The 15537-nt window shown below is 45.6% G+C and overlaps 1 protein-coding gene across 2 annotated transcripts in view; it reads left to right on the top strand.

Moving 5' to 3' along the window:
* erich2 (glutamate-rich 2) overlaps positions 1–15537 on the top strand; it is a 178685-nt gene that overhangs the window by 21727 nt on the left and 141421 nt on the right. For both annotated transcript variants that reach the window (XM_085986245.1, XM_085986246.1), the window contains 2 exons: positions 10493–10541; positions 14762–14798. In XM_085986245.1, the coding sequence (XP_085842371.1) occupies positions 10493–10541; positions 14762–14798 (86 nt within the window). The remainder of the gene's footprint in view (positions 1–10492; positions 10542–14761; positions 14799–15537) is intronic.

Genomic DNA, 15537 nt, shown 5'->3' on the forward strand with positions numbered 1-15537 from the left:
CCCCCTCTCTCTCTCTCCTTCCCCCTCTCTCTCTCTGCTTCCTCTCTCTCTCTCTCTCTCTCTCTCATTAATGTCAATGATAACATTGCAAAATTATAATTCTGCTTGCTACCTCCAAATTCACATAGAAGGAAAACTGTAAAACCTGGAGTATATGGCTACTGGCGATCCCCATTAACAAAAAACGAAGTTAAAGAACCACCTCCTGGGTGCTTAGCAAGAGTTCTTCAATCCCAACAGTTTTATAAACAGTTTTATAAACATGGCAGAGGGTTCTTCAGTTCCCTCGGCAACGCCGGGTACTCCAGCTAGTTGGGTATATTTGGGACCAGGCTGTAGTGGGGTGTTTGGGTTGGTGAGAGGCCAAGGAGGCTTTATTTGGGGTCTGGGAGAGGCAGTATTTTGGACGGGCAGCAGTTGGGATGTTTGGGGTAGAGGAGAGGCTAAGATTTGGATATTAAGGGAATCAAGGGATATGGGAATCGGGCAGGAAGGTGGAGTTGAGGTAGAAGATCAGCCATAATCTTATTGAATGGCGGAGCAGGCTCGAGGGGCCGAATTACCTACTCCTGCTCCTATTTCTTATGTTCTTATGTACTCATTAGTAACTACTATAATAACACATTTTGTGATTTAAAATCACTAAAATGGAAGAACCAGCTGACTACTAGCAATGGCATATTGGAAATCCTAATGGGGCGAAAGGGGCTGCGACAAGTTGTAAGTGGCAGAGATTGAGGAGTTGCAGTTGAGGTTGGTTAACTATAAAATTGGTTCTGGTAGAGGTAATAAAGGTGGCAGTTGAGGCCTGGGACACGGTGCAGTTGTAAAACATTTTTTAAAGTTTGAATTTACTTTGCTTTGCAGGCCTGCTGGGTTAAGGATGCAGGGAGAGAGCAACTGTAGAACAGAGTTGGGAAACGGGTTCAGTGGATCACACTAGGAGTGAGTCACATGGTACAAATCAGCCAAAAAGGCAAGTATAAGAAATAGGGTTAAAAGTAGCAAGTTTTAAGCATAGCAGAAAAGAGTTAGAGAAAAAGTGTGACTGGAAAGATTTAAAGGAATTAAGGCCTAGAAATGTGGTGGCGCCCCAAACGCGGGGCGCCAAGCTCGCCTGGGCGCCGGAATTACCGCTGCGATCGGAGCTGTTGCGCCCGCCGGAAATTCAGTTTGAGCGCCCCGCGTCCCTCTTAGGGCGCTGAAACTGAATATCGCAGCGCAACTGCAGACCTTCCTCCCCTTCTTAAGGGGGAGGGGCCTGCACCAGCACGATGACCGATCGCGAGTGCCGGCAAAAGAGCCCGGCACCGAGGAGAAGTGCCGGGCACTCAGGACACAGCCGGCACTGCCCGGGGGGGTTGGGATCAGGAGGCCGGGGACGGAGGTGCTGGCAGGGCGGCCACCGAAAAAAATGGCCGCCCCGCACCTCCACCTTAATTTGCGCCACTACCCGCCACAGGTAGGCCCCGTGAACCAGCGTTGCAGAGGCGGAGCGCGACCAAATATCGCGATCGGGGGCGGTAGCGGGGGCGCTGTGCACGCCGATGACATCATCGGTGGCGGCGCAGCGCTACAGGCTAACGCCGCCATTAGCGCCCCACTAAATATCACGGGAGGCGTGGCCAGTGGCGCTAAAGCCACTGAGTGCCCCTCTTTAGGCGCTAACTGGTGGCGCAGCCCACCGAATTTCTAGGCCTAAGTGGCCTAGAAATTGGGTTGGGGCGCCAAAGTGGCGCAAAAGTCGGCTGAGCGCAGGATTTAGCGCAGCGATCGGTGTGATACCGATCGCCAGAAATTCAGTTTCAGTGCCCCTCGAGGGAGACGGGGCGAGGCTCGAGGCGCTCCACGTCCCTCTTAGGGCGCTGAAACTGATTATCGCAGCGCAACGTGCCGCAGCGCCACACGCTGCGGCACGGCACGCTGCGGTACTGCAGGCCCTTCCTCCCACTGTTAAGGGGGAGGTGCCTGCAACAGCGCGATCCCCGATCGCGAGTGCCGGGCAAATGAGCCCGGCACCAAGGAGAAGTGCCGGGCTCTCGGGGAAACAGCCGGCAATGTTGGGGGGGGGTTAGGAGGCCGGGGACGGAGGTGCTGGCAAGCGGCCGTCGAAAAAGCGGCCGCCCCACACCTCCACCTTAACTTGCGCCGCTGCCGGCACAGTAAGGCCCCGTGAACCGGGCGCGGGTAGCGAGCGGCGCAACTGCGGCGTTCGCTACCAAATATCGCGAACGGGGCACGAATGGGGCGCTGCGCACACCGATGACGTCATCGGTGGCGGCGCAGCGCAAATGCCTAACGCCACCATTAGCGCCCCTACTGAATATCGCCGGAGACGCAGCCAGTGGCACTACAGCCACTGACAGCGCCTAAAGAGGCAAACAGGTGGCGCTACTCACCCCAATTTCTCCCCCAAAGAATTAAAAGTTTGTTTCAGAGCACTGAGCAGAGAAAGAGGCTTTTAGTTTGTGAAAACATTTAAGGCTGGATTTTTACCCTGCCCACTTGACAGGAATGGGGCAGGTTGCTTGTCATGCTTCCTCTAAGCTGTGCAGTAATGGGAAAGTTCCCGTGCAGGCCGCTCACTGACTTCTTCATTGTAAATACCCGTGCATTGCGCGGAAATTTATAGGTACCTCGCACTAAAAGAAACAGGCCACGCAGGACAAAGTGCAGCTTACAGGGAACATTGATTGGTAGTTAAAATGGCGGTTGGGTGCTTCCTGCTGCATTACTGATGGGTTCGTGCCCACTGCCATTTTAACTGCCGGGTTTTTGGCAGCATCATGGCTACCCATCACAGGCAGGCGGGGGCCTCATCATTGATATTTAAATGTTGGGGGCTGATGTCATCGTTTGGATGCTGATACGATTTTAACTACCGATCACGGCAGTGATGTCTAATGCCGAAGTTGCCAGTAAAAGTTGGCGGTAAACAGGATCGTGACCAGCAGAGGCCCAGATAAGTTGATATTTAAATTTTTTTTTAATGTTTCCAGGAGGAACAGGAGTGTTCCTTTGGGCCCCACAAGGAAATCTTGGACTTCCCCTGCCGCGGACTTTCTTCCTCCCCGACCGCAATTGTCCCCAGACACCCCACGCCATCACTGACCTTAGTGTCGGGACCGTTGGTCCCCGGTGGCCCAAAATTCCGTTACCGCCAGCCAGCCTTCATGTCATTCCCTCCCTGTTTGGGCGGGAGTCAGTCTTAGATTATTTAATAGAGGCCCGGGAGTTGGCGGATGGTTTGGTTTGCCACCCGCCTCAGACCACATTTTCCACAGTTACACCCAGATTTAAAATCAGCCCTTTAGATATTATACTATACATATAGTATAATCATTTTAAGTATAAGGTTCCTCCATGGCAGATTTTGTTGCACCAAAGGTGCAAAATAAAAGTCTGCTTTAAAGCACTGAGGTGAGAAAGACATTTTCAGTCTGTTAAGGCAATTAAAAATTTAATAGTGTATGTTGGATTATAATAATCACTTTAAGCGTTTGCATATACTTCATGCTTCAGTTGACCCTGCAAAGTCCTCCTCATGAACATCTGGGGACATGTGCCAAAATTGCCTCACCGGCAGGACAAACCCAACCGAGGTGGCAGCACAGTGGTGTACAGTCGGGAGGGAGTGGCCCTGGGAGTCCTCAACATTGACTGTGGACACCATGAAGTCTCATGGCATCAGGTCAAACATGGGCAAGGAAACCTCCTGCTGATTACCACCTACCACCCTCCCTCAGCTGATGAATCAGTACTCCTCCATGTTGAACACCACTTGGAAGAAGCACTGAGGGTAGCAAGGGCACAGAACGTACTCTGGGTGAAGGAATTCAATGTTCATCACCAAGAGTGGCTCGGTAGCACCACTACTGACCGAGCTGGCCAATTCCTGAAGGACATCGCTGCCAGACTGAGCCTGCAGCATTATGCGAGAGAACCATCACGAGGGAAAAACCTATTGACCTCGTCCTCACCAATCTACCTGTCACAGATGCAGCTGTCCATGACAACATTGGTAGCAGTGACAACTGCACAGTCTTTGTGGAGACGAAATCCTGTCTTCACACTGAGGACACCCTCGATCGTGTTGTGTGGCACTACCACCATGCTAAATGGAATTGATTTCAGAACAGATCTAGCAGCTCAAAACCTGGCATCCATGTGGCGCTGTGGGCCATCAGTAGCAGAATTGTATTCCACCACAATCTGTAACCTCATGGCCCAGCATATCCCTCACTCTACCATTATCATCAAGCCAGGGGACGAACCCTGGTTCAATGAGGAGTGTAGAAGAGCATGCCAGGAGCAGCACCAGGCATACCTAAAAATGAGGTGCTAACCCAGTGAAACTACAACACAGGACTACATGCATGCTAAACAGTGGAAGCAGCATGCTGTAGACAGAGCTAAGCGATTCCACAACCAATGGATCAGATCAAAGCTCTGCAGTCCTGCCCCATACAGTCGTGAATGGTGGTGGAAAATTAAACTACTAACGAGAGGAGGTTCCGTGAACATCCCCATCCGCAGTGATGGCGGAGCCCAGCACGTGAGTGCAAAAAAAACCAAGGTTGAAGCGTTTGCAATCATCTTCAGCCAGAAGTGCTGAGTGGATAATCCATCTCGGCCTCCTCCTGAGGTCCCCACCATCACAGAAGCCAGTCTTCAGGCAATTCGATTCACTCTGTGTGATGTCACGAAACGGTTGAGTGCACTGGATACAGCAAAGGCTATGGGTCCTGATAACATCTGACAGCAAGACTTTTGCTCCAGAACTAGCCGCGTCTCTAGCCAAGCTATTCCAGTACAGCTACAACACTGGCATCTACCCAACAAAGTGGAAAATTGCCCAGGTATGTCTTGTCCACAAAAAGCAGGCAAAATCCAATCCGGCCAATTACCACCCCATCAGTCTACTCTCAATCATCAGCAAAGTGATGGAAGGAGTCATTGATAATGCTATCAAGTGGCACGTACTCAGCAAAAACCTGCTTACTGATGCTCAGTTTGGGTTCCGCCTGAATCTCTCAGCTCTAGACCTTGGTCCAAACAGGGATAAAAGAGCTGAATTCCAGAGGTGAGGTGAGAGTGACTGCCCTTGACATCAAGGCAGCATTAGACCAAATGTGGCATCAAAGAGCCCTAGCAAAATTGAAGTCAATGGGAATCGAGGAAAACTCTCCACTGGTTGGAGTCATACCTAGCACAAAGGAAGATGGTTGGGGTTGTAGGAGGCCAATCATCTCAGCCCCAGGACATTGCTGCAGGTGTTCCTCAGGGCAGTGTCCTAGACCAACCATCTTCAGCTGCTTCATCAATTACCTTCCCTCCATCATAACTTCAGAAGTGAGAATGTTCGCTGATGATTGCACAGTGTTCAGTTCCATTCGCAACTCCTCAGATAATGAAGCAGTCCATGCCCGCATGCAGCAAGACCTGGACGACATTCAGGCTTGGGCTGATAAGTGACAAGTAACATTCGTGCCACATAAGTGCCAGGCAATGACTATCTCCAACAAGAGAGAGTCTAACCAGCTCCCCTTGACATTCAGTGACATCACCATCTTCGAAACCCCCATCATCAGCACCCTGGGGGTCACCATTGACCAGAAACTTAACTGGACCAGCCACATAAATACTGTGGCTACAAGAGCAGGTCAGAAGCTGGGTATTCTGCCGTGAGTGACTCACCTCCTGACTACCCAAAGTCTTTCCACCATCTACAAGTCACAAGCCAGGAGTGTGATGGAATACTCTCCATTTGCTTGGATGAATGCAGCTCCAACAACACTCAAGAAGCTTGACACCATCCAGGACAAAGCAGCCCACTTGATTGGTAACCCATCCACCACCTTAAGCATTCACTTCCTCCACTTCCAGTGCACCGTGGCTGCAGTGTGCGCCATCTACAAGATGCACTTCAGCAACTCGCCAAGGCTTCTTCGGCAGCACTTCCCAAACCCACGACCTCTACCACCTAGAAGGACAAGGGCAGCGTGTACATGGGAGCACCACCACCTCCAAGTTCTTCTCCAAGTCACAATCCATCCTGACTTGGAAATATATTGCCTTCATCGTTCCTTCATTGTCGCTGGGTCAAAATCTTGGAACTCCCTACCTAACATCACTGTGGGAATACCTTCATCACGCGGACTGCAGCGGTTCAAGAAGACGGCTCACCACCAACTTCTCAAGGGCAATTCGGGATGGAATGCACACAAAAAAATGCTGTTGGTTAGCTCATTGCTAAGAATTCTGCATGAAAAGAGGACACATTGGTTAAGAGATTCAATGAGCAAGGAAAGGTGGTGATAAGTGGTGAGGGGCCAGGAGGTTGCAAGATTGGGGGAGCGTGAGGCTTGAGGTGGTAGGCTCAAGGCACGACCACAATTACTGAGGACAGGAAACTGGGTAGCTGGGATCTGGGTTGGCCCTGGCTCAAGGTCTGAAGTTGGAATTCAGCACCTGCAGGTGCGAATGGGATCTAGCTACTGCAAAAATTGGATGTAGGACAGTGGATAAACCCAAAACATCGGACCGAGGGAAGCGGATAAATCTGAAAATTGTTAAGGGAAACAGGTTACAAAAACAAATTTGCAGGTAGACCAGGGAAATCTGACTCTGGGTGACAGTGGGGTGTGGATGGTGGGTCACAGCAGCGCCATCCAGTGTCAGAAGGCCTACAAGGTTTTAGGAACACAGGAACGGAAGTAGGCTATTCAGCCCCTCGAGCCTGTTCTGTCATTCAGTCAGATCATGACTGATCTCTATCTCCACTCTATTGACCCACCTTTGTTCTATATACTTAGGAACCTCAAAAGTGATGCTGAGGACCTAAACTCCTTAGGACAGTGTTAAATCTCTCCAGACGTCTCTCCCTCTCAACCTGCGTGTACCAAAAATTTTGTCGATAAGAAAAGGCAGGAAGTGCCCGCCTTTAAATAGCGCTCCCCCAGCCTCTTCCCGACTTGAAAATGTTCCCCATTACCTGTTGTTCCTAGCGGCAGGCGCTAAGGCAGGGGGCGCAACTCAATATATGGTCCGCTGCGCTACCAGGGCTTTGCACGCTCGACTGATGTCACGATCTGCGGGCGTAAGAGATAGTGTTTAGCGCCGCCGCAAAACGACTGGTCAATTTTGCGAGCGGCGCTAAGTTCCTAGCGCTAACAAGAGGCGCTAACCAACCAAATTTTTCCCTCTTTATGTTCTTAAAGGGTTTGAATACAAATTGAACAATGAATTTGACTACATTTTCAACAAAACTTTTATAAAATCTATTAACTTCATTTTTATGTCAAAAATAAGTTGAGAAAGAGAGAGACAGACATACAGAAAGAAAGATGCAGGGGGAAATTTTGAGGACTGCCGCCCAGCATTAACGGTGCGGTAGTGCCCCGAAAATGATGGGGAATGACTCTGTGGTCGACCCTATCTTTCCCAGGGCCTACTGCTGGGCGACTAGAGTGCCCACCTGAGCTAGGTGGTAGGCTCTTTTAATATGCATAATATACATAGGACCCTAATTACCATTTTAAGGCAATACTGGACGGAGTGTGCGCAAGCATCAGCTGGCTGTCCAGCCAAAGAGTAGCCCAGCAGGTAAGTTTTAATCTAGTTTTGTAGAGCTCAGTGGAGCATAAGTGTGTTCAGGGCTCCACAATACCAATGTGAGCCTCTGCTGCACTGGGCCCCTCTCGCCTGAAAATCCCTCCCCCCGCCCCCCCCCCCCCCCACCACCGGACTTCTTTTGGCCCTCAGCTGATGGGCCCGGTCCCTCAAAGTGGACCAGATCGCCCTCTGCCAGCTGGCTGCCTGTGCACTGTTCAGAGGGAAAATCTACTGCACACTTTGTCCTATTGCTTATATTTATGATTTGAAAACAAATCACTTTTTCCCTACAAAATGTGTTTTTCCAATAGTTTTGGGTGAGTGAAACACTAATTATTTGCTGTTGAGTGGAAAATTTGGCAACCATATGAGGTAATTAATTGCTTTCTGTATGTTAACCCGATAGCAAAATAAACCATTTTGATGTAACAAGTTTTTAATCAAAAAATACATATGGCTCTTTGCTCAGGTAAATTACATTTTCTGAGGTAATTTCTGGAATTGTTTATGATTGACAGCAAGACTTGCCATTCACAAGGATGCAGGTTGCAAATCTGCCTTTCCCACCCACTTTCCAAGAGATGCAAAAATTACTGACTGAATTTTGCTGTTTGAAAGTAAAAATAAATTTAATTATAACAGCCACATGTTTATTGTTCCAGAGAGGTGATATCACTGACACAGATGGTGGAATCTATATTTGTTTAAGCAACTGTGATATTTATTCATCTAAGTAAAACAGATTTATTTTCCAGGAAATTATCATAAAACATTTAATTCATTGTTTGTTGATATTGTTTAGAAACTCACAAGCCACTGCTACTAGACAAGAGAGGGACAATAAAGGCACTGTAGTTAAGGAGGAGGAGTGTGAAATATTAGATCAGATAAACATAGTGCGAGAGGAAATATTAAGGGGTTTAGCATCTTTGAAAGTAGATAAATCACCAGGCCCGGATGAAATATATCCCAAGCTGTTAAGAGAAAAAGGGAGGAAATAGCGGAGGTTCTGACCATCATTTTCCAATCCTCTCTGACTACAGGTATGGTGGTGGAGAACTGCTAACGTTGTACCGTTGTTTAAAAAGGGAGAAAGGGATAGACCGAGTAATTACAGGCCAGTCAGCCTAACCTCAGTGGTAGGCAAATGATTGTAAACATTCTGAGGGACAGTATTAATTGTAATTCAGAAAGGTACAGATTATTCAAGGTCATTCAGCATGGATTTGTTAAGGGAAGGTCGTGTCTGCTTAATTTGATTGAATTTTTTGAGGAGGTAACAAGGAGAGTCGATGAGGGTAGAATGTTTGATGTAGTCTACATGGATTTTGGCAAGGCTTTTGACATGGTCCCACATGGCAGACTGGTCAGAAAAGTAAAAGCCCATGAGATCCAAGGAAAAGTGGCAAGTTGGATCCAAAATTGGCTCAGGGTAATGGTCGATGGAAGCAAAGGGTAATGGCCGGTGGGTGTTTTTGTGACTGGAAGGCTGTTTCCAGTGGGGTTCCGCAGGGCTCAGTACTAGGTCACTTGCTTTTTGTAGGGGGCATGATTAAAAAGTTTGCAGATGATACAACAATTGGCCATGTGGTTGATAGTGAGGAAGATAGCTGTAGACTACAGGAAGATATCAGTGGACTGGTCATGTGAGAAGAAAAGTGGCAAATGGAACTCAACACGGAGAAGTGTGAGGTAATGCATTTGGGGAGGGCTAACAAGGCAAGGGAATACACAATAAATGGTAGGATACTGAGAAGTGTAGAGGAATAGCGGGACCTTGGAGTGCATGTCCACAGATCCCTGAAGGTAGCAGGACAGGTGGCTGAGAAGGCATATGGGATACTTTCCTTAATTAGCCAAGGCATAGCATATAAGAGCAGGGAGGTTGTGCTAGAACTGTATAAAACACTAGTTAGGCCGCAGCTAGAGTACTGTGTACTGTTCTGGTCACCACAGTACAGGAAAGATGTAATTGCACTAGAGAGGGTACAGAGGAGATTTACAAGGATGTTGCCAGGACTGGAGAATTTTAACTATGAGGAAACATTGGATAGGCTGGGATTGTTTTCTTTGGAACAGAGGAGGCTGAGGGGAGATTTGATTGAGGTGTATAAAATTATGAGGGACCTAGATAGAATAGATAAGGACCTATTTCCCCTAGCAGAGAGGTCAATAACCAGGGAGCATAGATTTAAAGGAATTGGCAGAATGATTATAGGGGAGTTGAGGAGAAACTTTTTCATCCAGAGGGTGGTGGGGGTTCAAGAACTCACTACCTGAAAGGGTGGTAGAAGCAGAAATGATAATCACATTTAAAAAGTGTTTGGATATGCACTTGAAGTGCCATGGCCTATACGGCTACGGACCAAGAGCTGGAAAGTGGAATTAGGCTGGATAGCTCCTTTTTGGCCAGGATAGAGACAGTGGGCCGAATGACCTCCTTCTGTGGCGTAAACTTCTATGATTCTAGACCTGCCTTTGTATTGCTTCCAAACTCCACATTCCACCTCCAGTTCTACCAAATGGCAGGTGCTTCTGCACTCCACAATGCTGCCCAACCCCAGTATCTCCACTCTAGTACTGTCAAAACCAAGTTCTGTTGCATCAGCATTACCAAAGCCCAAGATTGCTCCCAGTGCCACTAAATCACAGACACCCGCACCGCGCCCCCCCCCCCTATTCCCCTACCTTCCCAATATGGCTAAACACCAGGTACTGATGAAATTCATATTTTTTACTTGGATAGATATTTTTTCTTTAAAATTAGGAGTCAATTAACCAAATTAAGTTTGGGACTGTTGACTTGTAATTGTACTGTTTATTTGATCATATTTGATATATTTGTGTATGTAATAAATATTATTAAACTACTTAACAGAGTTCATCTCTTGGACTAGCAGGAAGATTGGATGAACTTGTTCCTGAGGGTATGTGGTAATTTTTATTAAATCTATTTTTACCACGTTATTAGTGGTGTATGAAATGTTCTGTGGCAGGTAGTAACAAAGGAAAGAGCTTTGCAGAGACTAAAACATCAGTGAATGGAAAGTGTGTGTATGTACGTCCTTTTATTTTTTTTAATGTTTAACATGCTGAAATGGGGGAGAACCTCTTCAGAAGCTTTTTACAAAACCACTCAATTCTAAGAACGTTTACCTTGGTAACAGTGCTGGTTTCATAATTAGGAACACAGAAATTGCTAGATGATAAAATACCGTCTAGTTCGCCTTCTACCATCCTGGTAGTCACATGATACAACGATAATGGAGTTGCTGACTAATCGTAGAAATCAATCTCTTAGACAATTATGGGTTCAAGTTCCAATGCAGTGTGACACTTAAATACTTCTAATATGCTCAGGATGAGTTTGTTCTCAGCCAAGCTACTACCTACAATGAATGCCTTGTGATCTTGGAACCATCCATCTTGGGGTATCCTATTTATTTCAGCTGCTTCCATCCTTCCCACTCCTCATTTTTCCTGAAGTGTGACCAGCCCTACCTTTTCATCTGAAGGACCTTCTATTGACATGAGAAAATGAAGCAAATTGCATATTGCTTTCAAAAGTTCTCATAAGTAAACATATTGAGAAGGCAGAAATATGGAAAGCAAGCTTGACAAAGCATTTGTTATTATACAAATTAATTTAAAGTCTATTTCAAAAATGCAGTGTAATTCATAAATTTTTAGTGCAACAGTAGAAATAGTCGCTTGGAAGTTCCTTGGGGGTTTTCCCCACTGATTGGGCTATAAGCCACCTGCTGGCGATGCTTACCCAATCACCCTGGGCCCATTCTCCTGCTGTCCCACATCCTCATCCCACTTCTTGTTCTTCGTTGGCTTCCCAGATGTGAGCAATTTAGACTACAGCACTACTGTATAAGCACTTGAAAACTATACATTTGTTTCTTTTTTAAAGCTTGGTGCTGGGAATCCACTTTGGGGCTTAGTGTGAATTGTGAGTGAGGAGAAGCGATATGAGAGACTTGGAGGCTGAGCGAACAGGAATGGGATTAGGGTTAGGGAAGGGCTTGTGAGTGAGTGGTGATAGAATGGGGTTGCAGGGAGAAGGGATGGAGGCCTGAGTGATGGGAGTGCAACAGGGCAGCAAGGGGTAGGGGATGATACAGGGCATGGGGAGGTAATGCATAGGGGAAGGGCACAGAATGAGATGGGAGTGAGGGAGTATGGGAAGGGTTAGGTGATGTGATGGAAGTGAAGGTGTGGGGAAGCAACAGGAATGGAGGGGATAGGAAGGGAAACATCAAGGCTAGTAAGCCACAATTACCCTGCAGCCGTCATTGGAAAATGTGGCCTGCCTCCCTTGGTAGCTCCATTCCCTGTTGCACGAAGCTCCTACCCAAAAAAAGAGAAAGAAGCACAGAGAAGGAGAACCAAAATAGAAGAGAAATGCAGACATGATAGTAAGAGAAGAGGAAGAGAGGCCCAGATGCAGAAGTGGAGAGTGACTGAAATAGCACCAAGAGCATAACAGAGACAAGTAAGAGATGTTGGTGTTGTCTTTTGTGTTGATCAACGTGACTGCTCTGCCTGCTGGATGCCATTAGTGGGTGGCCTGATCGATTTTCATGGTTGGTCCTCCTTAACATTGAATAAGTGAACTGCCAGCATGAATCGTGCTGCTTATCAGCAGCTCGCTGTTTAGGAGGGTGGGAAATCCAACAGGGCAGACACTGATCATAGGCCTGTGGTAGCATCTTAAAGGGAAGGGCTAGAAAGATCAGGGGTCAACGGAGCAGTTTATTTCGGCATTGGAGAAATTTAAAGAACATACTCAGCAGCAAGTAGTTGAAGTTAAGGAAGCCTAAAGGTTAAAAATAATTAAGGAGTGCCAGATTTGCTTTCAGCCTACACTTATAGAAGCTAATAACCCCTTTAAATAGTGCTGGAGATGGCCAGCTCCCGATCTGTACGAGTCATGAGTTGTGGGTGGGTTGAGAAAGTAGTGGTGGTAGTACTGATAGATATGGCAATTGTTAACTATATTTTTTGATCTTATTTCAATATTTTAATTAGGCCACTACCTGTTTCCGGTGGGAGCACTGGCTGCTTAAATTGAGGTCCACCTGATAATTGGAATAGGAATTCTGCCCGAAAATTGGAATGAGTGGACTGCCAGCAGTAAATCGGCATTTTATCCTTGCGGTTTTCATCCCACTACTGCCCCATTTACAGGCATAAGTAGAATGGTAGCTAGCTGAAAATCCCCACATTATCCTCCAACTCACTGAGCAACACCATGGGTGACCCACTAGTATTAAAAGATTTGCAGTGATGCCACAATTTCCACTTGCATACATTTTCTCTAGAATGTTCTTTTCAAACACCAAACTATAATGTTGCTCATGCTATATTAACTGTGTTGTTTGGGGTAGGGATGTTAATATCCCCGAATAAGCTCTACAGCTGGTCAAAGTGTGATAATGCCTTGCAGCAATTGAAAACAAGTGACTTTTTTTGTTGTATTGTTTTTGTAAGGAATGTAAAAACTGTGGCTTTGGGGTAATAGTGAAAACTTTTTCAAACAAATAGTAAATCCAACAGTGTATTTTGCAAGCATTTGTTCTCAATTGTCCATGCTGTGATTAATTTTGAAAAATAAACTGGCAATTTTAAGAAAAGCTACGTACAGTGGCTGGTTTCAGTTACCATATTTGCACTGCTTCTGAAGCAGAGGCACAGCAAACCCTACTGCTTCCTTAAAAGCAACTGGGAATGTGTGAGTTTAGACAGTAAGCATTTGCAGGCTATTTAACTGTGGGGTCATCATAGTTGAATCAAATCTTATCCTCACTCAACATGCGCAATTTCCATAAAGGGTCAATGGATAGTAATCAAGAGTGGTGTTCTGTTTTCTTTAAAATGCCACATTTCTACAGGGTCATTTGTAGCATCCTTGCCACTGACTCAGCTGATATTGGCTAACTTAGCACAGAGCAGGGATCAATTACACAATGGTATTCCCTGTTCTTATTTTGAGTTGTAATCAAGCATGTTCAAGATTCATTCTGTAATCAGACCCAAATCTTTTTCCTTTTTCACCTTTGCTCATAGATGTTCATTCATGAAGTACACACCTCTTTATGTCCCTGTTCCAACATGCCTTAAATACCTTATATGTTTCCACTTGAAATGCATCATTAAATTTGTCCATACAGCTGCATATGCAGCTTCTAAAAGGATTTCTGGGATAAGCCTCATAACTTCATCTATCATCAGTAACTTTTATAATATTAGCAGATCTCTTGTGGCACTGCTCTGGGTGAATCAGAGGATATGCTGTTGTGTAACAACAGGAGCTTTATACCATGTGATCCACATTGTATTATCTAGCTTCTACATTTTTAAAATATAAAAAAATAGCATATGCATGTAGTTACTGTCAGGTAGCACTTCTTATAACACTTTTCTGTCACTCTGACTTCTATCATTCTTTTCTACCATGCCTGTTTGTCATGTCTGTGACTGCCTACCATGCCTGTCACAATTATACATAACTCTTCATTTTAATTACCTCTGATTGAATCCCCCAAGCCTTAAGGTGATATTTACCCCCTCTTTTGTCCTGAGCAGTTGTGCCTGTACCTTTTCTCCCTTTACCTGCTCCACCACCATACATTCCCAGACAGGAACTGGCTTTAAGTTCTCCTTCTCCAGATGGTTTCAAAAATAGGTGGCAGTGTTACTCATTTCCTGTGCAACTTCCCAGCTGCATCTCCAAATGAACTGGCATTGTGGTGCTATAGCCCACAGCTTAGAGGCTGTAAAGTTGGGTCTGTGGTCTTAGGCTGCCAGCCTCTTGTGGTGGTATCTTTTTCCCCTGCCTCCCCCACCCAGCCCTTACTGCCGCCTCATTACCTCCCAGCTTATTTCTCCTAGCCAGTTTCACTTACATTGAAATCATTCAATTCAGTCTCTGCCCTTTTATATAGCTTATATCTTGCACACAATTGTATGGTGCTCACCTCTCACCAACATGCAGCTAATTAAGCTTTTTTAATGATTTATATGTCTGTTGTGAAACTATTTTAAATCAACTGTTCAATTTTTGTCTGAATAAGTTGGAGAAAGAAATGTTTTCACTTTTGTTTCCTTACAATGTCTTCTACTTCGTGTTCTTTTGTAGGTACATTTATTGTGGAGCCTTTGCAGGTAATGGCACGGTAAGTAAGGTACTATACTTTCCCCGTGTGTACCCAAACTTGTGGAAGATCACAGTTACCATTATTTATGTTGATGAAGTGAATGTAGATAACATTAGGGTAAATTACACAAGGCAAGGATCCAGGCGCAGTACTCCATTCGATGGGAGTGCAGATTGGAGAATCAGGCTGATAGTTCAGTATATCAAGTCACAGTGTTCTCTATTTTACAATAAATCAGGTACACTGACTTCCAGGCCTGATGTCTGATTGGTACTTCCCATTAAGTGAGGTTCTATGTCAAGAATAGACCGTGCCACGAAAATTTTTAATTGCCAACAAATGGTGCATGAAAGAATTGTGAAATATGTAACACGTTTTTTATTTTGTTTAAAACTTTATTTTGACATTAAAAATTTCAGTTACTGAGGAAAAAATGGTGGATTCATGTATTTTCCAACAAGTAGTTTGATTTAGTTGATTCACCAAGAATCTGTGATGGTGAAAACTGATAAGGCTTTTCCTATTATAAAATGTTGACATAGGGTTTTTCCATTGTGGCATTTTGACATATGGGTCACCATTATAAATGCATGATAGATGAAGTGAGGTTACTGTGTACTGGAAGTGTGTGTTATATGCAAGATATTTAATAAGATACATATAGATAGATATATTCAAAAATAAAAATGATAGGCAGCTCCAAATGATCACATTTCAAGTGGGAGGAGGCTCGTTTGGAGCATAAACACTGGCACAG

This window comes from Somniosus microcephalus, chromosome 4 (assembly GCF_052327205.1).
Source record: "Somniosus microcephalus isolate GS21.2 chromosome 4, FLI_Smic_1.0, whole genome shotgun sequence".
Taxonomy (NCBI): Eukaryota; Metazoa; Chordata; class Chondrichthyes; order Squaliformes; family Somniosidae; genus Somniosus; species Somniosus microcephalus.